The following is a 21,824-nucleotide window of genomic DNA, read 5'->3' as shown; positions in this document are numbered from 1 at the left end:
CTGTTTCCACCTTACTCTGCCTCAACTTTCATCCTCACTGTAAATCCAGCCCCAAAAGGCCGCCTTGTTGCAAGATGTTTTATTTTAATTCATAAAAAGACATGTTAATTTCACTCATCTTCATTAACAACACTAGTTCCACCTGGAGAAAAGTAATCTCAAACCATGATGCTGCCAGCACGGAATGATGAACGTTAGTTGATGTGCAGTATTTATCTTGTGCCAAATACGTTTGAAATTTGGCACAATAATTCAGGTTTGGTTTCATCACCATGACACACAATAAAAGACTTCTACGTTGGAGCCCTACTCCTTTATTTAGACATTTGCAGGATGTACAAATGTCTGTCTCATGCAGAGCACAAACAAAAACTCACCAGAATGTCCCGCATCTCATTTTTCGGTATATTGTCCTCCTCTTAGTAGCCTCAAGACCATCTTTCATCAGATCTTAGCAGCGATTCAAGGCAAGTATCCAAATTGACCAAACAAAGGGATTTTTAGAATAAAATTCAAGTTTTGGTGTGGCGTAAGAGTCCGGACAAAATACAGATATAACATTTGTTGTATCACCTGAAAAGGACTGTCAACAAGCAATATCCTCAGTCTATGGAGACTGTTGTCATCCAGATTCTTCAAACTTTGCCAGGTTAATGTAAGGAATGCTGCAATTAAATAAAAAGGAGCCATAACCAATTGTTAGTTGAAGGGTGTGCAAACATATAACTGGGTTATTCATAAAAATAGAAATACCTCTCTATGTGAAATTAGTTTGTAGCAAATGTGAAGCCATCTCTATGTCAGCTATTATTTTAATGAAATCACATCACAATCACAATGATCCAGAGTAAACCTGGAAATATGGAAAATAATGAATGAAAACTAATGAAATGTTGGATTTAAAGTTTCCATCCTGACTGAAAATCTTCAGACAGATCAAGATAAACTTTAAAGTACGGAATCAACATTTGCATTTTGCATATCGTGGTATTTTCGTTGTTCATATGTGGTTGAATTAAGCTAATATTCAAGAGCTTGTGTAAGCTAATTAAAAAGCTGTACAACAGTCACAGAGATGGCCTACTATTTAGCAAGTTAGATCTCTCCTGAATAAGCATGTACAGTAAGATGTAGGTTTAGCTAACGACAGAAATGTCCGTAAGGGCCCAGAAAAGCTCTGCCTTTCCCTTCCTGCAGTTCTCACTTCTGCTTTCTGGCTTATCTGTTCTTGACCTTCTTGTGCCACAACCAGTTTAATGAACTTAAACTGCAGAGGAAAAAAGCAGCCTGAAGAGGTGGACTCTGTATAAAACCAGCTTGTGTGTGCTTTGTCAGAGCAAGGGCACAGTAGAGCACGTATCCACACCTTGTTTGCCTTTGGCTTAAATTAATACGCTGGTACCCGACGAGATAACAGGGGCATTTCCTACTGTGAGCCTGCTTGGGAAAAGGGAAGAGGGAGGTACGGCTTAATTGCGAGCAGGATAAACTTGTCTTTGAATAGCAGACCTTTCTTTAAAACTAGAGCGAGTTACAATCAGTGGGGTGGCAAAGGGGAAGAGTATATTTTGAGAAACATGTGACAGACGGTAAAAGAGGAATAGAAAGTGGACAAACTGAGAGAAAAATGTGAAACACGCCTAAGAAACGGCAGGGGGGAAAGGGAGGGGAAGGCCAGGTGGAAGTGGTGAAAACCAAAAGGTAAATTGGAAAGAAAAAAGGGTCAAACAGAATCTCAGAGGAGGAAGGAAAATGAGAAATACAGAGAGAAGGTGGAAAATGGTGTCAGCCAGCCGGAGGTTCTTTATGATGGATGACAACCAATCATCTGCCTGTCCATCCATCATCTGATAACACATAAAGGGAGGAAACAACCAAACTGAAGCACAGAAAATCCTTACACCTTCACTTGCATGTATGGCTACGTGCAGTTTATGTGAAATAATAAGCAAGAATTTTTTTTTTGAGCGAGAGCAGAGAACCAATAAACAGCCTCGCCTTTGAGTATCATCTTCTCCCAAAGTCCCAGATAACCCTGTTTCAGCTCAGATATAAACTGTCCATGAACAGAAATGTCATTTTTCTCCATGCACATGACGCTCACCACAGAAACTAAGCAGCAACCACCATGGCTGGAGGCTGCATCCAAACAGATGGACTCAGTGACATGCAGTTATGCTGGGCTTTGATTAAAGGCCCATATAAATAAAAACAAGAACATCACATGAAGCCGATGATGAAATATTTCACTACATCTTCTGTTGATCTGCACACCATATTTACAAGGAAACTCTATTAGTAGAAAAGCAGATAAACAGGTTCACAAATGAATTGAAATTTATCTGACTAGAATCTGATTATGTGAAATTATATTGGGTTATGCACTCACTGGCCAATTTATTAGGTACATGTAAATGCTGATTAACAAAAATAGTAAATCAATCAAACAAATGACAGCAAATGAATCCACTTATGCATCTGAACATGGTGAAGACTCAAACTAAGAATCAGAATGCGGATTTCTAACAATAACTATTTGTATTTCAAAAAGTGTCTCAGCTTTACAGAGAACAGTCAGCCTGGGTGACGTCAGAGAGTTTAAAAATGCAACAGTAGCTAAAACATTTTTTTAATTTCTGAATCTCCAACGTATTAAAACCTGAAGTTGACAGGCTAGAGTAGTGGTAGATTGCACCAGGCAAATTCTCAAGACAGTAAATGGACACTAAAACTTAAAAAGCTTCACCAAAACAAAACTTCTTCAAAATTAGCAAAGGTTGACCTGTAAACCATTTCCTAAAAGTCAGAACAATTGTTTACATTCACAGGTATGAATGACGACACCCTAAATTCTTCCTCTTTTAGTCATATGCAGATCAGTTCACATTTCTATACAAAAGCATAAACCTGAAGATCGCAGTTTTATGCTGAGAATGAAACATTCCCCTTGCTTTAAAAAAAACAATTAATACATTAAAAACTGTTTACTGTTTTTTCAGACCAAAATGTTTGATGAAACATAGAACTACAGATAAAGATGAAGACCAACCTGCATACACAGAACAACACAGAGTTTAGTCCAACTTGGAGTCAAAAAGACAATGACTCAACAAGAAACTTCTTTCCAAAAACATAACATAAATGTGTGTGTGTCTGTGATTAAAATGAGGATCCTTCCCTCGGATGACATTATAGCATCTAATCCCAGAAGAGTTCAACTGCAAGTACAACTGCTGCACCAGCAACTCTCTGCATGAAGGCGACAAGGACAGTCCAGGCAATTGTCTATGCATCATCTCCCCTGATTTCACTCCTCTTTATTCAACTAAACATTTAGTCATCACTTGTTTATATTTTGGTCACACATGCGACACATTAAACAGCTGTTAAAAGTGTCCCAGCTATTAAAAGTGTTGAACATGATGGTGTAAGAACCACGCTTTCCGTTTGACTTGTTACACAAAGGATGCTGTGGGTTCTCCACCCTGTCCTGCACACACTGCTTGACTTGAGGATGAAGAAGTAAACATGTCTTCAGGTAGCCCTGCTTAAAAAAAAAGGAAGTTAAGGTAGCTTGAAGTTACAAACACTTTAATAAATGTAAAGAGTGTTCAGGCAGTTTAGGCCATTTACTAAAACCCTACAGAAAAAATAAAATCACCCTCACACCGTCAATTTGAACTATGAAAATCAAGAAACCTTTTAGTGCTTTCTCATAGTATTTCCACATTATATTTTGCAAAAAGCCATAAATTATATTTTTTCCTCTTCAAAAAACATGTGAAAATGATAAAAGGCAAAAAATATGGGACAGGAAAACTAAAAGTATTTTTTTTCTATTTAGTCATGATCAGTCATTTAGAATATGCTTTCCAGGGAAACTCCTTTATCAGACACATTTTGATATCTAAATTACCTGTTGTAAATAACTTGAAAATGACTCGATATACGAGGCAGTGTTCACACATATCTCTTCAGGTGTGAGTGATGTTAAAGGTATTCTTCAATGCGTTTAAAGATATGAAAAGAAAAAAGTTTATAATTGTTCTTTTGTTCAGTTTAATTGTAGTTTCTTTCCTCACATCTCTGCATTCTTGTTTAGATATCTTTTTACATTAGCATCAAGTTTCTCTTTCACACTGTTCTTATTTTACAGTTTTCTTTACGTGACATTCAAATAACTTTGCACACTGACAGAAATGGCGACAGCGTGATGTTCCATCTTCCCGACATCAGAAACCAGTTTGTTGGAAATAAAATGAGATTATGAATGAATAATCTCATGTGATGTTTCCTTCTCATTTGACGAAGGAAACATCAAGTGTCTCTTCCTGTAAAGTCCGTTTTGAAGCTTAAATCGCACAAACACCACATGAGAGAAAGTTAGTGTTGTCATAGTGATAGATTTGTCAGCTACATTGATAATTGAGGGAAGTGCACTTTCTAGTTAAGCTTTAGACACATATAACATATAACCTTGCATGGTAAATGACCAGGTAAATGACCATTCACGGTAACATATTATGCAAGTCTACTAGTCACATTCTATAACATAAATTCTAAGTACAATTTCTAGAAAGAAGAACTCAGATTTCCCTCTAAAGCTTCCTCATAGCAGAGTTTAGTGAATTCTTTTTAATATGTTCTGTTATTCTGCATACAGTAATTGTGTTGATCTTCCTCTACGCAGCACTAAGGGAAGTATTGGAATAAAATTCACAGCACAGAGTCAAACTGGAATTATACAAACCCAAATATTCAGAGAAAGCTGCTAAGAACCACCTGCAGTGTGTGTTCAAAATGCTTTAATTTACCTTTATTTATTTGAAGCAAGTGCTTTTGGTATGCGATTGCATGTTTACTGCTATGTTTTGTTTGTTTTTTGACTGGTAGTGCATCTCTGGGCATGATCAGGCAGGATTCCAACCACTGTACACCGGGAAGAACAAGTTCCACTTCATCGCTGGGTGTTTGTACACATCCAACACGTTGAGCTCCAGAGGCTGACAAGCTGACATAATAAGCTTAGCTTAAAAGGCTGCTACAACTTGCTTTTTCTAAAACACGTAAGGATCGTGTTCAATATTAGAGAAACACCTCGTGAAATGAAAAAGTTGTGCATTGTCTCTTTGTTCTGCTGTTACCCTCAAGCAATTTTTGTTGGCTTCCTTTTAAAACAAAAGCTCCATAAATGCATAAAATAAATTTTAGAACTTTTTGACCCAAAATTTTAAGAAGCTTAATTATCCGAAAGTAGTCACGACTACAGACTTTTAGGGTTCTAATTAAAGCAGAACTCATTTGTTAAGTTGACATCTTAAGGCTCCCACAGACTTGGGCGTACTTCGCTCTGCGGAGACCTGTGTGTACTTGAGGTAGACTTAAAATAGATATTCGCACAAATGTTTGTTTTTATGGCCACCTCAGCAGTAAACGGTGTTTATATTTTTAACTGTTTAATCTGCGACACAGTTAAAGAGGTTCAGAGTCGGAGCAACCAGTCGCACAGACACACAGCTGCCACTTTGTGCCACTGTAACAGTTGTGCAGCGGCTGGCCTGATGAAGACGGAAAGAGGCACCTAACCAGCTCATCAAACCTAATATAGTATCCATTCGGATTGTGGGACATGAAGAAATTTCTCACAAGAAATGTCGGCAATTGGTACCCTTGACTACAAAACCGCAGCTGTCCATGCAGATCACAGAATGTGTAGGCCTGAGTATGTGGGAGCCTTTAGTTTGCAGCGAATTTGAACATCTATAGGAACAGCCTGGTTCTCCAAGAAAGACGTCATTGCAAAACAACTGTTTCTCAACACAGATGCTCAGTTCAAACTGAATCCATCTGTTCATTAAGATTTCAGAAAGCTGTTTGTGCGTTCAGCCGTCCTTGTGTTTGTCAGCCTAAGGTGTCTTCTAGCATTTAGTTGTTTTCAGAAGACAAACTGCCTAGTGGCCGCAAAGAGGAAGTTGGCTCATTATTTTCTCAATACAGAAGGAAAGCAAGTCATAGGTCCCTTTCTGTACACCATGAAGGCCCCTGTACCAGCTGAGTAGCAGTGCACAGCAACAGGTGTGGGAGGGGAGTGTCAAGCTTCTTTTCTCTTGAAAAATCCTCATCTATCACTCTCACATTTACCCTGAAGATTCAGTAAGAAGACTTAAAAAAATGTAGGGACAGCATTTTAACCACACAAATAGGTAGGAGATTAAAATGATGCGATAAACTTACAAAGTGCTTCGGATTTGCTTTACGAAAGAGTAAAACCTAACTGATGCAGTTAATGCTAAAACCTTATAAACTTTACCAAGTCAGGCAGTAAGATAAAATTTTTGATTGATTTTTCCATTTGTAGAGAACGCTTTAATCATTTGCCCTGTCACTGATTAACCATATTATTTTTGACTCAGCTCAACATTAGGTCATTTCCCTGCTTTACATTTTCAGTTGAAAGGATTTCCTGAAGCAAGCAAAAATGAAAGAGTCAAATAAACACCCATCCACTGCTATTTCATTCGTTGATTTTACGTAAAACTAGAGCAGCGGATGCTCTAGAGAGACTACAATAGACAGGACTAACAAAAACAAAACAAAACAGAAAAATTCCCTTTAGAATGAGAGAAGCAGATTTAAAATCAATTTCATGAGGTTTACTGCTTTTGAGGAGCAAAAGAGAAGAAGCAACGATAACTCAATAGACTAATATCGGGTTATTTTTCCCCCCCAATATTATTGCCTCATTTTTATTTCCCTCATTTATTGCGTCTAGCTGCAGCTCCGTGTTTTTATTGCTGTCTGACTGAATCTGTCTCCTTTTCCTTTCAGAAGCTTCTATACTTTAAAAGCTCTAGACAAAAGTACTAAACTACCACAGAAAACTAAAAATTTATTGGAGTGCTGCAGTAGAAGATTTATGCTTCTTCCTTCACCAGCACCAAATTATTTCTCAATCTGGAATTGGAGACTTTCTATAACAAAATTATACATTTAAATAAGAGCTAAAGATGCACTTTAGAGCTTAGAATAAACAATAACCACAATCTATCTGAAGTGGCCCACAGCAAAAACCTAAATTAGAAGTGATTATATATATATGTATGTACCAATGATTTGGAGAAAATGTGAACCTTTTTTTTTTTTTTTTTTTTGGAGAAAATAAAAACTCCCCAAAGACAAAGTGTATTTTATAATTTCCGCATTCAGTTCCGAGGTAGAACAATTTGTGTGTATATGAAACAAAATTTGGAATTAAAAAACTAAAAGTCTCAATTTGATTCTGCACTCAAAGGCTTTCTTTGCGTGCAGTGTGAAAGTGAACCAAACCAGATGAAAATGTAACAGATGCTGCAATTTTAGTCCCCAAACAAACTGAGTTTACCAGACTATCAACTGTGGAAGCAGCCCTCATCTGGATGGTGGCGACATCACAATACAGTTTTTGCATACGTTTAATGTTTACAAAATGCAATAAAGTGCATATGTGCTGTCAACTGTACTGCTCCAGCTCTTGCCCATTTCCTCAGCTGCACTTACTAGACCATTAATTGCAACATAAGCCTGATCTTATCAGCATCTAACTACAGAGCTGCTAGATTTATTTTAGAAAAGCTGCTGCTGTGAAATGGCTTTTTTTGGAGGCGTAAAAATTTGGTGAGAAGTTCTGAAAAGCAGCTTCATTCAGTGACGAAATTAGAGCCAGATATCTCACCAAACAATGTCACTTTAGTGAAACTAAGTCAGATTTATGTGACTGTGACATTTTCTTTACCTTTCCTTAAGAGATAGCACACTGAGCTCTGTTAGTGCTGCAATAAATGACTGTTTAAATATTTCTACCTTAAATCTGATGGCAAAGATTTACAAATCCCTAACAGATTAGGCTTTAAGAGCATGAAATAATGACCTTACTGTTATCCAGTAAACCTTCCTGATGTCTGCTGAAGCTCTTTGTCCCTACTCTGTAAAGTAATGAATCTCGCTGCACTAAGTCCTATTCTTAGTTATTAATTCACTTAACACCAGCTTTATTTGCCGTATTCTCTGCCCCTCTACTCTGAAATGTATCCAAAGAAGCCCAAACCGAGCAGGCAGACTGTCCTCAAAAAGGATTTTCCTGTAGGTTTAAACGAAACTTAACATCATCTGGACAATCAAACAAAGATCTACCAAAATCCACGAAACACTTGCTTACATGCATTTTATGAAACAATCATGTACATTGTGCTTGTGTGCAGCATATTTAGCTGCAAATTCAAGGGTGAAAATCGGATGGGCAGACACACAGAACAATAGTTTATGAACCATAAAAGGCACAGCCTAATATTTTATCCAAAAATGTTAGTAATGGTTCTGGTTCTGCATCTGATTGGAAGAGTCTCCATTTTAAAAAGTCACATTTTTACACTCTAGAAACCATTTGCTAAAAAATTTACTCTTTGGTCTCCCAAAGCACAGTTTCCTTGTGGATGCATATCAGCTCTTCCTCTTGAGCTCCACGCAATGTTTCATTCATTTCATTCTGCACTAATAAGTCTGAATTTCTGAGTTTCAAGATAAAAAAAAAAACAACCAAATAATTCTGACCCAGAACTCTCTTTTCTTTGTTCATGTGGATAAACTAGTTGCATCAATAAAATAGAATAAAACAAACTTTATCAATGGATATCTGGCTTTTATTTTGGGACCATTTTAGGCAAATACAGGATTGGACCACCAATAATGGCAACAGTTTCCTTCACTCCATCAGGGTTTGGTGACAGAGTCAAATATCGTTGCTCTCAACAGAGAACCATTTGGTTCTACGACAACCAGAAAGCCGCCACAGCTCAACCCCATTACGCCACAACAAATAACTCTCCTAACATGTGATTCTCCCAGTAGCAGGGAAGTCTGTTTTCCAAGGAGGACCTCAGAGCAGGGAAGCAACTCATCAACACAGCATGAGGGAGTAAAGCAGCCAGCATTCACATCACACACAGCAAATTTAAACAAAGACCTCGTAGACTTACAGTAATGTTGCATTTCTTTCTACTCAAAAGTGATAAGAATGTTATTCTAGATAAAGTAAAAGTTTTGTCCCAGCAGAGAAGCTGCAGCTTCACTCATTATGTTGCTTTAGCAATGTGATAAAAACGTAATGGCCTGCAAAAACCTTCTCTGAGATCACCCAGCAGCACCAGCGGTTACGTCTTTAGCAGGGAGTGACACGTCGACCCACAGTGTGCTCCTTGCTAAACCACAAGCTGCACAAGTGTCTCTAACTGCAAATGTTATTTCTTACCAACCACACACTCACTTAAAATAGGCCACATTTCAATAAGCATGAAGAGTAAAAGCACTAATGCTAACTTAGAGGTTTCCTATTTATTTTGTGTAGTTTCAATGAAACTGCTTACATGAGGAGAGAGGATGAACCTGGTGACCAAAAAATAAATAAATAAAACCTCCAGGAAATGCTTACTAATAAAAAAAAATAATTACCTCCCCAGTTTACTCCATCCCATTTTCTTTTATGTTTTGATGATTGAATTCTGCTCAGTGCACAGGAAGCTGGACATTTAACAAACGCTCATTGCTAGTCAGAGCAACGCGCCCTCCTCCAGACTCAATCTTCGCTTTAATTCCCCCAGGTGTACATGTCTCCAATGGACAGGAGTGTCAAACAGGGCATGCAGCGTAATTGTAAAATCTGGGGCCACGGCTCCACTGTTTGCCTTCAAATGATGGGGATGCTGTTCCTGCTTGTTAAAGCCTAAGTGACTGTGAAATGTGTGTAGTCTGCTAAACGACATCTCGACAGCCACTGATGAAGCGCCGTCCGCCAAGCAGTCAGAGATGGCGCGATTATAATTGATCCTTTTCAGAACAAGGACGCTCCAGATCCAGCAGAGACATTTTAATGAGCGCAGAAATGTATGTGGATGTTACATGGGAACACTTTGAAAGCACATAACAGGGTCTTAAAGGCTAAAGATACAAACATTTGCGTAATTTAATATTGTTTATACAAAAAGAAATGACAAAACATTGAAATAAAAACCATCTTTGGAAAATATTTCCATCATTCCTTCTGTGAGTTGACATAAATGCAGAAGAAAGGCTGACATCACTCTGAACTACGGAAACCCAAGGAGTCCATTGGTGACAAAAAAAATCCAAATTTTCTACAAAATTAAATCTTCAAATAATCATTAGAATCAATTCATCGTCTTGCCCTATTTGTACTGTATATTACCTATTAATAAGATTTAATCTAACAGTAGGACTTTTAACCTGGGTATTCGCCTCAATGGTCTTTCCTCTTGTAATAAACAGTTTAGTAGCCCACCCTTGTCCTCGTTTTCTTCTAACGTTTCTCCCGCCTTTTGTACAACAGCTGCAAACACCCACCCTGATCGCCATCCAAATTCCAGGATTAGCAGTCCGCTATGAATAACGGCGAGTTAAAACTGTCACAAAGCATTTGCCATTCGCCGCCACGCAGTCGGTTGCTTACAGGGTGACGGGGATTTAGCGATGCGCAGATTTCCCGCGCTGACCCTTCTGACATGTGTGCGTTTTAAGCTGCAAAAGCCTCCCTGTCACTTCTGCACAATGCACACATAGTAGCACAATAGTATAAGATTGAGCCTCTTGAGATATTTTCCTCTAAATCCTTCGACTTCAATCTGGGTTTTAAATACCGAAAGACATTCATTGCTGCTGTCAATCAGTGGTTTGAAAAAAAAAAAAAAGTACATTTATGTAAAGACAATGATCTTACTCGCTTCCAGAGAGAAATTGTTATTCATTTACCATGTTTTTATGAAAAGATGCCACCAGAAAGAGAAGTCATCAATGTTTAGCATATCACACAGGGAAGTGCTGTGAATGCAAAGGGAAGCTAAAACAAAGTGCAAATTGTGTTTGCTGAAGTGAATGTCAACTTGTGTGACAGCCAGACTGCTGCGGGGTATCTGCCAGCATATTCAACAACCGCGCACATCAACGGGAGCTGAAGGAGGGGGCTTCTGTTGGCTCTGTTTACATGTCTATGTGTGCGTGTCAGCGTGTGTGAATAAGATAAATGAGAACCGCCAGAGTGTGAAAAAAAGGGGGGTTTATTTGGCAGGTGAGCAGAAGGGTGGATTTGTTGTTGAATTGAGTGTGTTTCTCATCTGCATACCATACAGGAAGCAGTACAGTGAGGTGTGTTTGGCCACGCAGGCGTGCCTGACAGCTTCAACATCAGGTGGAGTTAAAGAGGTCGCTCATGTCATCGTGAGTGAATTAGGGTGTTTATAAAACTCGGCTTATACAGACGCATCCTACCATCAGTGACTCTACCGCTGCTGTTTGTGCACGTGACTGGCGTTCGCGCTGTTCACTGCTTCATCCTTTTGAAAATTTTGTTTGAAATGAGAAAGTTTGCATGGCAAAAACCCTTTAGGATTCATCTAAAGAGAGGAAGAATCTTCTAAAATCAACTAAATAATCTGGTAGTTCAGTTTCAGCTGTGACATTTACTTACAATTTAACTTTAGGAATTATGTATTTTAATGGTTTTTGTCAGTTTTAGGTGACTGTGACTTGCATTTAATTAAATACTAAAAATGTTTGAATATTACAAAGGACCAAAGAAAATACATATCTTACATAAAATGTTACGCTGTGGACACATTATGACCTACATAATCAAGAGATTATTACCAGGAGGGTGAGCCACAAGAGGTGTGCTGTTCAATGTGGGTTGTATCTAAGAGAAGTGTTGGAAAACTGAGTGGAAGAAAGAACTGTGGTTAAAAATAAAAATGGTTTACACTGCAGAAACAACAGCAGCAAATCCAATTGGGTTTTAATCTTGAGTATTTTATTTTATGTAAAGTGAATAATGTGTTGGTCTTTCTTACTTTTAATCAATGCATTTATGCATGAATCATTTGTTGTTCTTCTTGAATGAAAGACAGAAACAAACAAAGAAAGACAGAGAAAAAGAAAGAAGACTTTTCTCAAGATGCTGATTTTATTTACAGCATGCACCTAGTCCTTGCTGCCAAAAAGTACCAATGTCTTCTTTAATCCATGGCATCACTGTGATTGATATGTCACCAAGCTCTCCTGATCAAACACCCTCAGAGAATCTATGTGGCGTTGCAAAGAGGAAGATGAGAAACGACAAACCCAACGAAGCAAGACATGAACACTGGTTTTTAAGCAACCCGGGCTTCTTGAACACCTTACCAATATGAAAGGCTGATTACAATGCACTGAAGCAGAAAATCAGGCAAAAGGAGCCCCACCAAGTACTAAGTACTACACAACACATGGACATACTTGTGTTGTGTAGTACAAGAATATCTCACGATATTCTTGTCCAGTATTATAATTGTCTGAGAACTTGTATTTTGGTTTTATTAACTGTAACTATAATCATAACAGAAATTATAGCTGGAAATATTACTCAGAATAATAAGTCTATGTAACACATTTGACTCTTAATTACAATACTGAAATATATTTTTTGAAGAAACTAATTTATTCAGATGCACCTGAATCACCTGATTTGACTAAACTCATGCAACAGAGGGTAATATTTTATACCTGACTTACAGGATTTACCTATAATGGATAACTAGGAGAAACAATGTAAGCTGGTTGATTTGTTTCAAAGAAGGATTTTTTTTTCTCTCATTGTTTTCATGTTAAGAACACTTTCTGGATATGAAATAGCTCTTTTTGGGTAAACTAATACATATTAATTGACTGTTAGAAGTTGTCATTTTTTTCAACCACTAAAAAGGTACTGGCTTTGTGGTTCATAATATCAAAATGACCTTTCATTTATTTTATTTATTTATTTATGATTTGAGGTTACAAATTGTCAAATGGATGGCCATGAAAAAGAAATTCTGGGGCGGGACTTTGATATTATTTGAAAGGTTTATTACATAATGGAATAGTTTTATCTTCGGAGGAAATGATGCTAAATATCAAAGTACTCACACACATCAGTGTTTTCTTTGTGCATGTGTGCAAAGCTGTGACAACAAGACAAAGTCGAAAAGAATGAGGGAAGTTGATTTGCATCTTTAAGCAAGCACCTACCCTATTGAGGATTAAATTAGAAATGTGACAGCTTCCCATGTTTGTTCTGCAAAATGAGTCCAACACAGCTGACATGACCTTAAATAACGAATTAAAAGCATAAAAGAAGTTTATGAGCAGCAGCACACCTGATTTCTGACAATAAACAAGAAGTCTCACACAGATGCCAGGTGCTATTTGTTAACACTAAAATGTATGCCCAGATGGCAACAAGTTTCTCCTCTCACCATTTTTCTAATCCTGCTTTCAGCGCGACCACCGAGGCTGCCGCAGTCACTTCACCGCGCCGCTCCCTCCCTCTCTGTCTGCAGCTCAACTTTTCCAGAAACCCTCACAAATATATAAAACCCTCCATTTCCTGACCCTTCACAAATGACAACTTTTACACACTCACATGCGAAGGCTTGGAGAGGAGCGCTTACCCAGACACAGAGAAGCGAGGGGCGTTCAGCGGCTGCCTGAGTCCAAAGTAGCCGGGTTCCTTCAGTAAGCTTTTGGTCCAAAGCCTCCCGCCCCCCGGCGCTACGTTTGGAGGAGCAGAGGAACAGAAGCGGGGTTTCTGTGTTTGTGGGGGCTACAGGTAGAGATGAGTCTCGTTACGAAGACCGAGCGCATTTCAGGAGGACGACAGAGACGCGGTGCTTCTCAGTTCAGTTCAGTCCAGCCTGCTGCGCTGTGCGGCGGTCGCTCCGCCAGCTGTAGAGGCTGTAGCCTGGAACGCCGGTGGGAGGAGGAGCGGCGAAAAGCTGGAGCGCAAAGAGTCATGGGAAATGTAGTAGCATCGATTCGGCGCTCAGACAAATTTTGCTGTTAATTTTAGTTGGGTTTTTGCCTCCCAGTTCCAATCCAATTTGATTCAGATCACATCAAATTTATTTAACCAAGAACTGCATATTAAACAATGCTACATATTAAAAACATTTGTTTTGTACGTAGGCTTTATAGCAAAGGTTTGATTTGTAAGCCCAGTCCTCGGTTGGACCCTTTAGAACAGTGGTCCCCAACCACCGGGCCGCGGACCGGTACCGGTCCGTGGACCAATTGGTACCGGGCCGCGCAAGAAATAATAAAATATGTCCGTTCTATGTATTGAGTCTGGAGGAGCTTTTATTTTGAAAATCGTACACCGGATGCCGAGGGTTGAGTCTTGCGCCAGCTCACAGCGCGCACCCCCGTTCGACGATCCTCACAACGCGCATGCACCCCCGGTCCGCGGAAATTTACGAAGGCCTTGGCCGGTCCGCTGTAATAAAAAGGTTGGGGACCACTGCTTTAGAAGACAGTAAAATTAAAATTAAAGATTTCCGTCACACACAGAGTTTGTGCGAATATTAACGAGGAAAAACATAAAAAAATTGATATTAGAGAAAACTAATTCTCCACAACAAAGCAGACTTTGTGCCAATAAAAATATCCAATCATTGCATCAAATTCTTATTTTTAAAAATGTTTGTAACTGTTGGTTACACTATTAATTAATTTGTGCCGAAAAACAATGCTTCAAAATAACTAAAAGCCCCAAATCAATATGGCATTTGTGCTAATAAAGACTATACATGTTATGATAAAAGGTATGGGATTGTACAGTCAATGAGTCAGAAAAGTATTAAAAGTTCATTTATTTTAGTACATAAAATACTAATGGGCATGTATAGATTAATTACACACTGGCTGATGTTTTAAGAGATGTATTTATGTTACTTATGATGATTTTCTACTTTAAACTAGTAAAAACACTACACAAAAAATTCAGCCAAATGATTTAATTGGTCAATTTGCATTTCATGCGTGTCCATCTAGGCTAAAGGAAAATATATTGAAGTTTTGGTTGAATTAAATAGCACTTTTTTGAAATAGTTTTATAAAAATAAAAAAAAACTAAAGATTTTAGTAATTTATGTTTTGATTATAATTCAAGATTATTATAAATTGTCAGCTCTTCAAAGTTTTGAATTGATTAGTGAGGGTATTTTTGTTTGTTTTCAGAGTTTTCCTGTGTGGTTTATGAACTGTATGTAATGGAGTCTTCTGCCCAGTTTTTATTTTGGTTGCATTTTGAAATAGCGATGGTTTTATAAATAGCTACAACAAAGTATGACTTCAGTGCCCTGCATAAAGGGTTCATAAAATTTTTTGTGCAGAGCTGCACAGTGGAAAAAAACCAGTGCACAGTTTCTGTTGTAGTACAGATAAAAATCTACTAAAGTACGGCATGTATCTGCATTCTTCTTCGAGTTAATGCCCTAACCCTAACCACTTTTTGCTCAAATAATAGCAGGAGCTATGACTTTTGGGCTATGACTCTACAAGCTTTACAGATCTAAAACTAGCGATGTTTATCTTTACAAAAAGACTTCAAGCTAAGTCAGATTGGATGAAGAGCATTTTGAATTATCTTTGTTTTTGTCTCGCCACGTGTTCTTTTGGTGTTAGGTCAGGACTTTGACTGGGACATTGCAGCACTTGAAAATGCTTTGATCTATTGCACTGTATATCTTACTGTATATTTAACATCATTGCCCCACTGAAAGGTGAACCTCCTTCCCCAAGCATTTTGCAATCTCTAACCTGGTTTTCTTCCAGGGTTGCCATGTATTTAGCTCCATCCATCTTCCCTTTTTTTGGCCAACTTCCTTGCCCCTGCTCTCAGCTGTTTCTCTAATAAAAACTTTTCTTGGCCTGCTTAGGTGATTGCTCAGTTGTCAGCTCACTTGGATGGCCTCTTACTGCTACTTAACTCTGTCTCAAAGTTCTTCACAAACTGTCTGCTGTGTTTCTTGGTCGTTTTGATGCTGTTTAGTCTCTAACAAATCTCTGAGGCCTTCGCAGAACAGATTTATAGAAACTATATAACTATGAAAATATGAAAGTATTTGCTAATTAGATAACTATTGAAGGTGAATGGTGTCATAGTAAATATGGCTAAATCCAGATTCAGATTTAAAGTTTTAAAAAGGTTTTCAAAACCATGCATCATTTTCATTGTGCACCACTTTGCCGTTGTGTTTTATCTAAAATCCCAATAGAAACACAAAGCCTTTCGGTTACAACATGGCAAAATGTGATAAGGAATATTTTTTTAAAAAGCACTGATTTGCATAGATGTTTATTGTATACATTTTGACCTTCTGACCGCTGTCTCAAATGTTAATCTATGAAAAGTAAAAGGTAAACACTCCTTCATCCCTACAGCAATTTCACTTTTCAATGCAGTACAAGCCAGGAGGAATTGTGTCTAATAGGATAGTTGATTACCTGATTTCTATTTTGATTATTTCACATTTGTTAATGGTGTTGGTAGTAATTGTTGGCTAACAACATACACTGTTGGTACTATCCCTATCTTGTCTGGACAGCTACTGATGTTGTATCAGCACACTGTATTGTCCCTTATTTTTAGCACTTTGATTGTCTTTTGATTTTTATGTATTTTTTAAAAAAGTTTTTACTTGCTGTAACATTACTTACCTTTTTTGGACTCAAGTAAACCTGAACCTGGTCCTGAACCTGAACCTGATTAACCAGCATTAGCTGGGTTGCATAAAATTTTTCTTCGTACAGTTTTTTTTTTTTTTCTTTTTTTTTTTTTAATAGCATACCTGGAGGGATTTCTGCAGATTTTATTTTAATCACTTATAGATGAAAATAAATACCATTTTTCTGGTATTTTTCTGGATTTATGCGTTCTATGATTAATGAGGTCCATGTGAAATTACATTACAGAGGGTTAGAGAGAAGGATAAAAAGATTGCATATAATTCAGTTTTTGGAGTATGCATACTTGCAGAAAATCCCCTGTGATTCAAAAGAAGCAGACACTTGAGTGATGAATATAATAAAGGCAACGTGAAACACCTGGGTTCAGACTATTAATGTCTACAGTGCAGATGCATTCCTGATTTAACCTTAAGAAAGAATAACTACTAGGAAAAGCTGATGTATTTTACAGTAAAACAAAGAGGGAGGGTTGTAACCGTTTTTTATTTGCAATAACTCCCAGGAATATCAATGACACGCACAAGAAGAAAAGTGATGCATTTGCTTCCATTAAAAGCAAATCTTTAAGCTCAGACTGAGACCGTGATAGATGAAATTCTACACCAAGACAATAAGTTGTTTTCCTTTCAGGTCAAACATTCCCTCGTGCATTCATTGTTTCTCAGCAGCCTCTCCCCCATTTTCTTACTGCCTGCGCAAAGAGTACATTTCCTAAACAGCTTGCTGTTTGCATGTGTGTGTGTGTGTGTGTGTGGTGCATGTGGGGTGTGTAGAGGAAATGCTTCTGCCTTTCAGTAGCCTTATGTCTAAATTTAGAGTACCCCGGCTGTCAGAGGCCAGCTCGGACTGATGGCCGCTCAGGAAAGAGACTTGAGGCGTGTTAAAGTCGGGGACAAATTGTGTTCAGCTGGGCTGTGCTCAGCTGAGAATAACACGTTTGCTCCTTGTACGCCCTGAAAAACAAGAGGATCTATAAATATCCCCAAACAGCAAGGAGAGTTTCAGGAAGTGTGAATGTAATGGTGAACAATGTTAAATGGGGCGACAAGTTGGGTCATCTGTCATAAAACAAGATCATTTATGAGAAATGAGAGATATGATCATCTAAGAGTCATTCTTAGGTCATAGATGAGGTTGAGATTACATTTATTGTAGTCAGATGAGGAAAAAGAAAACAAAAGGCCAACAATGCAATTCCAAACCTGCAAGGAACCGATTAGTGTCTTTTTTTTTTATCTGTTTGCTGGCAGTGCATTGTTTGTGTCTTTTTGATTATGAGATGTGCATCTATGTCTGTCTGTTTGGAGAGCAGCACCTCCTTTATTGACTCAGTTCCTGACAGACCCCTCTCGCTCCCTCTGTTGTTTGTTTGCCCTCTAATGTGATTCGGTTCTGCCAGAAGAAGATGATAGCAGCAAAGAGTCTCAGTCGGTTTGCCTCTGGGCTTTCCTTTAATGGGTTTTGGCCTATAACCAGGGACAAAACTCTGCTTTTTCCATCAGTATCATTTTGTATTTTAAATCAACATTTTGCCCAAATAATGCTGAAAAACCATTGACAGAGAGCTCAAATGCAATATGGAAAAATCTGGATGCAAAATCAATTCTAAGTTTTAAAAATCATAAGTAAGTATTGAAGAAGAAAACAGTTTGAAGGAGAAAAATACTTCCACATTTTTTTTTGTTTCTGCTATGACCACTGTACCTCATTGGCCACCCCTTCCTTTTGTTTTTTAATGCTCTATTTAAAACTAAATGATTTTCTAAATTAAACTGGGTATGTATTCAATTAGTGCTTGTTGCATATGCATGAATTGGAGCAGCGACAGCAAAAGCATGGTCTGCTCTAAGTTTCTGCTTGGATTTAAGTAAGAAGCTGCTATTTGTCTAAGGGATAAATAAATGCCAGTGTCTACTTTTCAAATTGTGAGTGATAATAAAGTTGAGAAAAGTCTCTGGGAACTGAACTGTAAAGATCCAGAATGATTTAAGTCGATTGTATGAGAAAGACAAAATTTGCTTTATACTGAAATCATCAGTATCATCAATGATGTAAACCACATTTGTCTTTATTGAATTTGGATTTGTGCAGTGAAAATAGATGACCTGAAATAAGTAAAAAATAAAGTCAAACAAACTTGAATTTGAACTACTTTGCAAAACTCTACAATCTCTGTGAGAGATTACAGCCACAAGCTATTAATATTGAATCAGGTACTGCTGCCAGTCTTTTGGGATTGTTGTTATGGTTCAAAGGCAACTGAAAAACTAACCATATATTAAAAGAAAAGCCTAAAAGACTGATTTATTTAATTCAAATTAACTTAGAAATCAAAATTTTGTGTATGAAGTGTGATAGTGAGTGAAATCAGTGGTGTAGAGTGTGCATGTTTCTATGGTATATGTGTTATAATGTGCAAGAAAAAATAACCTATGAGACAAAATGGCATCGTACCTGAAGAGATAGAACACACATTAGTCAGCAGTTATAGTTAAAAAAGTTATATTGTATTGTATTGTATTGTATTGTATTGTATTGTATTGTATTGTATTGTATTGTATTATTTGTAGACCCAAAGTGGGAAATATTCACTTTGGAATATTCCCCATCCTCTGCCGCCCTCTAGTGGGTTCAACTAGAAACTTCACTTCCTGTCGAGGTAGGATGTCACCATCCCAGAAAACATGGCTGCCACCAGTAAAACTACCGTGTTATTGAAAGCTGTGAAGAAAATAACCATCCAGTTCTGTCCGTTCGAGTCAAATGTCCGCTCAACAAGGTGAGGAACCTTCGCTCAGCTTTACTGTTGTGTTATAATGCTGTTGTTTTACAAATTGTGTGTAATAATGGCAGGATTGTTATTAGTGAGAAAATAGCCGATACTATAACGAAGACCAACCATCAAGAACCGGGATTTGCCTATCGCTGTTCTAAAGGGTTAAAAAGCTGAAGCTGTCCTTTTTATTAATTGTTTAATGCACCTGCATATCGCTGGTAGTTCACAGTCAAGAGCTCGAAAGTAAAAAATACTTATTGCTCAGCTGTAAAATTCAAGACATGAAGTGACTGCTCAAAGATGGTGTGTCCTTTCAATAGATGTAATAAGTAAGTCTAGACTTGTATAGTTTTTCCACATTCAATTTTCTTTTCTTAATAGTTAAAAAAAGTCTCCTATTACCGGATGGTTTTCTCTAAAACCACTCTTATAAGGCTCAAAGGAAATAGTTAGTATGAAGCATTCAGATTTTATTATTAATGAATATTCCTCCTCTTATGTTTATAATTGTTTAGCATGTCTCTGTCGTTTATGGGATTGACTTCATTTATCAACTAACATGCGGCTAAGGTTTAACGCACCAGAGTAAGAATAATTTTTACATGTAGTCTTGATGTGGAGGACTCAAAGACCCTGTTGCATGCTTGTCTTTTCAGAGAGTTTCTGGCTCTGGTGGGTTCAGAGAAGGCCCGCTCCACCAACATGAACTGTGAGGTGATTTCTGTGGTGAAACATGACAAGTCGGAACCAGTAATCGACGTAACATATGGTAAGAAATCGGGCCTTAGCTGTTTTTTTTCCAATGATTATCAGTTGAATATTAATGGGATCTGATCTGTTAGGTAATGTTCTACTGCTCAACAGAAGGAACATCATAGGAGATTCAGTGTCTAATAAGTTATGATTATATTGTCTAAATATACATAGACATGTTAAGTGGTGGAGAGCTGCAGTAGTTCAGATTCCAAACAACAAATGCGTAGAAAGAAACGTTCAAACATATTTCTAGTTTCAGCAGTATTGCAAAGGTAGAATTTGTTGTCCCCACCCACTAACTAATGAAGTCTGAATTTTATGCTGTGAAGGGGAACCTCCAGCTCAACAAGTTGAGGGATGAGGATTGCTGTGTGATTGGAGTTGTGGTATAAAATCTACTTGTAGAATACAGACATATAGAAAAGTGTGGTCAGCCAATGAAATGTTCAGTTCTTTTGGAAGAAAGGCTCACATATTGATGCCTGACCTCTTTATTTTATCCTGTAAACAAAGCTCTTATAAACCACAAAAAACCATTGTCCTCATTATTATAAAATCAACAAACACATTTTTCTTAGCTAATAAAAAAGTTATTAGGACATCCTAATCCCTAGCAGTTAGTGAATCCATACCCACTTTGGTAAATGTTTCCTCTTTGCTCACCTCCCTTGAAAACTGAACTCTTGTGTCTTTCTGGTGGTAGAGACATGCAATGACAGCATTAAGACTCTGTTCTATATTTTGTGACGACTTTTTATTGTTTTTAGAGACTTCTTTTCAACAACTTTCAGCCTGCTCTCCGTGAGAACTTCCTTGGACTGCCGGTTTTAAACGACCTTCATCTGTGGTCCGTTTTCCGTAATGTGAAGCAGCAGATTTATGCCCGTTTGTAATTGTTGCCGACCGAGTTGTGAATAAATCTATGGATGTGCTAATTTATTTCTCACGAGAAATTGTGCTCTTGTTACATTCCACTGAAAGCTCATTTGTTCAGTTTTTCTTGTCTGTTTGTACCTGAATTGATATTAAGTATCCAATGAATGTCAGAAAAAAAAAAAAACATACAGACTGTTGGAGGGTATTGTGATTATTATTTTTTTTTATCACATGACTGCATCTGAGTTCAAAGCCTTGTGTTAAAAATTCTGAATAGCTCTAAGTTTCTGAGAAGACTTAATCTGCCATCAGTAACAAACACTTCATATATCGACATTACTGTTTTTCCTCCATGTTTTACCTCATTTAGTTCCTGGTGCTTTGATTAGCGTGAGCTGCAGCACGTTTCTGCCCCACAGTTCACAAATATTTGGCGTAGGTCAGCAGAGTCTCTTTGTGGTAACTGACATTTGCTCAGAGTTAACTTTCCCTGTGTTTCACTCCTCACACAGTGCCGTCTCCTCTCAGTCATCTCATTGTGTCTTCTGTTTTTTTTTTTTTTTTTTGTAAACCACAGTGGATGGAGAGAGGCTGGTGATGAAGGGGGAATGGTTGACTTGCCGTGAGATGATGAGCGCGTTTCAGTCCCGCTGCAAAGACAAGGACCTGCAGACCAAAGCCGGAGCCAAAAAATGACCACCTGTTTGAATTTGCTTGTATTTATATATGTGTGTGTGTGTAATCTTGGAAATGTACAATAAAACAATATGTTTAGGTAAATATGACTCCTTTTGTAAGTTATATAGAATTGTTTAACACTCTTTATGAATTT

At 37.8% G+C, this 21,824-nt stretch overlaps 2 protein-coding genes across 4 annotated transcripts in view; one reads left to right on the top strand and one right to left on the bottom strand.

Moving 5' to 3' along the window:
- pag1 (phosphoprotein membrane anchor with glycosphingolipid microdomains 1) overlaps positions 1 to 13,807 on the bottom strand; it is a 65,699-nt gene extending 51,892 nt beyond the window's left edge. Inside the window, exon 1 of one of the 3 annotated variants that reach the window (XM_044138290.1) lies at positions 13,509 to 13,807. The gene's annotated coding sequence lies outside the window, so the exon portion shown is untranslated. Of the gene's footprint in view, positions 1 to 13,480 lie in introns of all 3 variants that reach the window. The other 2 variants (XM_044138291.1, XM_044138289.1) reach the window with 2 other exon arrangements.
- A 5,417-nt stretch (positions 13,808 to 19,224) lies between these two features.
- mrpl53 (mitochondrial ribosomal protein L53) lies at positions 19,225 to 21,772 on the top strand. The gene is made up of 3 exons (XM_044139477.1): positions 19,225 to 19,363; positions 20,017 to 20,129; positions 21,570 to 21,772. The coding sequence occupies exons 1-3, from the start codon at positions 19,269 to 19,271 to the stop codon at positions 21,686 to 21,688; spliced, it is 327 nt and encodes a 108-aa protein (XP_043995412.1). The 5' UTR covers positions 19,225 to 19,268; the 3' UTR covers positions 21,689 to 21,772.
- The last annotated feature ends 52 nt before the right edge of the window (positions 21,773 to 21,824 follow it).

Source organism: Gambusia affinis, linkage group LG14 (genome assembly GCF_019740435.1).
Source record: "Gambusia affinis linkage group LG14, SWU_Gaff_1.0, whole genome shotgun sequence".
Taxonomy (NCBI): Eukaryota; Metazoa; Chordata; class Actinopteri; order Cyprinodontiformes; family Poeciliidae; genus Gambusia; species Gambusia affinis.
Note: the sequence above shows the minus strand (reverse complement) of the source record. Positions and strands in the feature narration are given on the sequence as shown.

What these genes read in the sequence shown, in the direction of transcription:
- mrpl53 (XM_044139477.1), top strand. Translation starts at nt 19,269, where the DNA reads ATGGCTGCCACCAGTAAAACTACCGTGTTATTGAAAGCTGTGAAGAAA. An exon ending in TCAAATGTCCGCTCAACAAG is followed by an intron (nt 19,364 to 20,016) that starts GTGAGGAACCTT and finishes TTGTCTTTTCAG; the next exon opens with AGAGTTTCTGGCTCTGGTGG. An exon ending in AGTAATCGACGTAACATATG is followed by an intron (nt 20,130 to 21,569) that starts GTAAGAAATCGG and finishes TGTAAACCACAG; the next exon opens with TGGATGGAGAGAGGCTGGTG.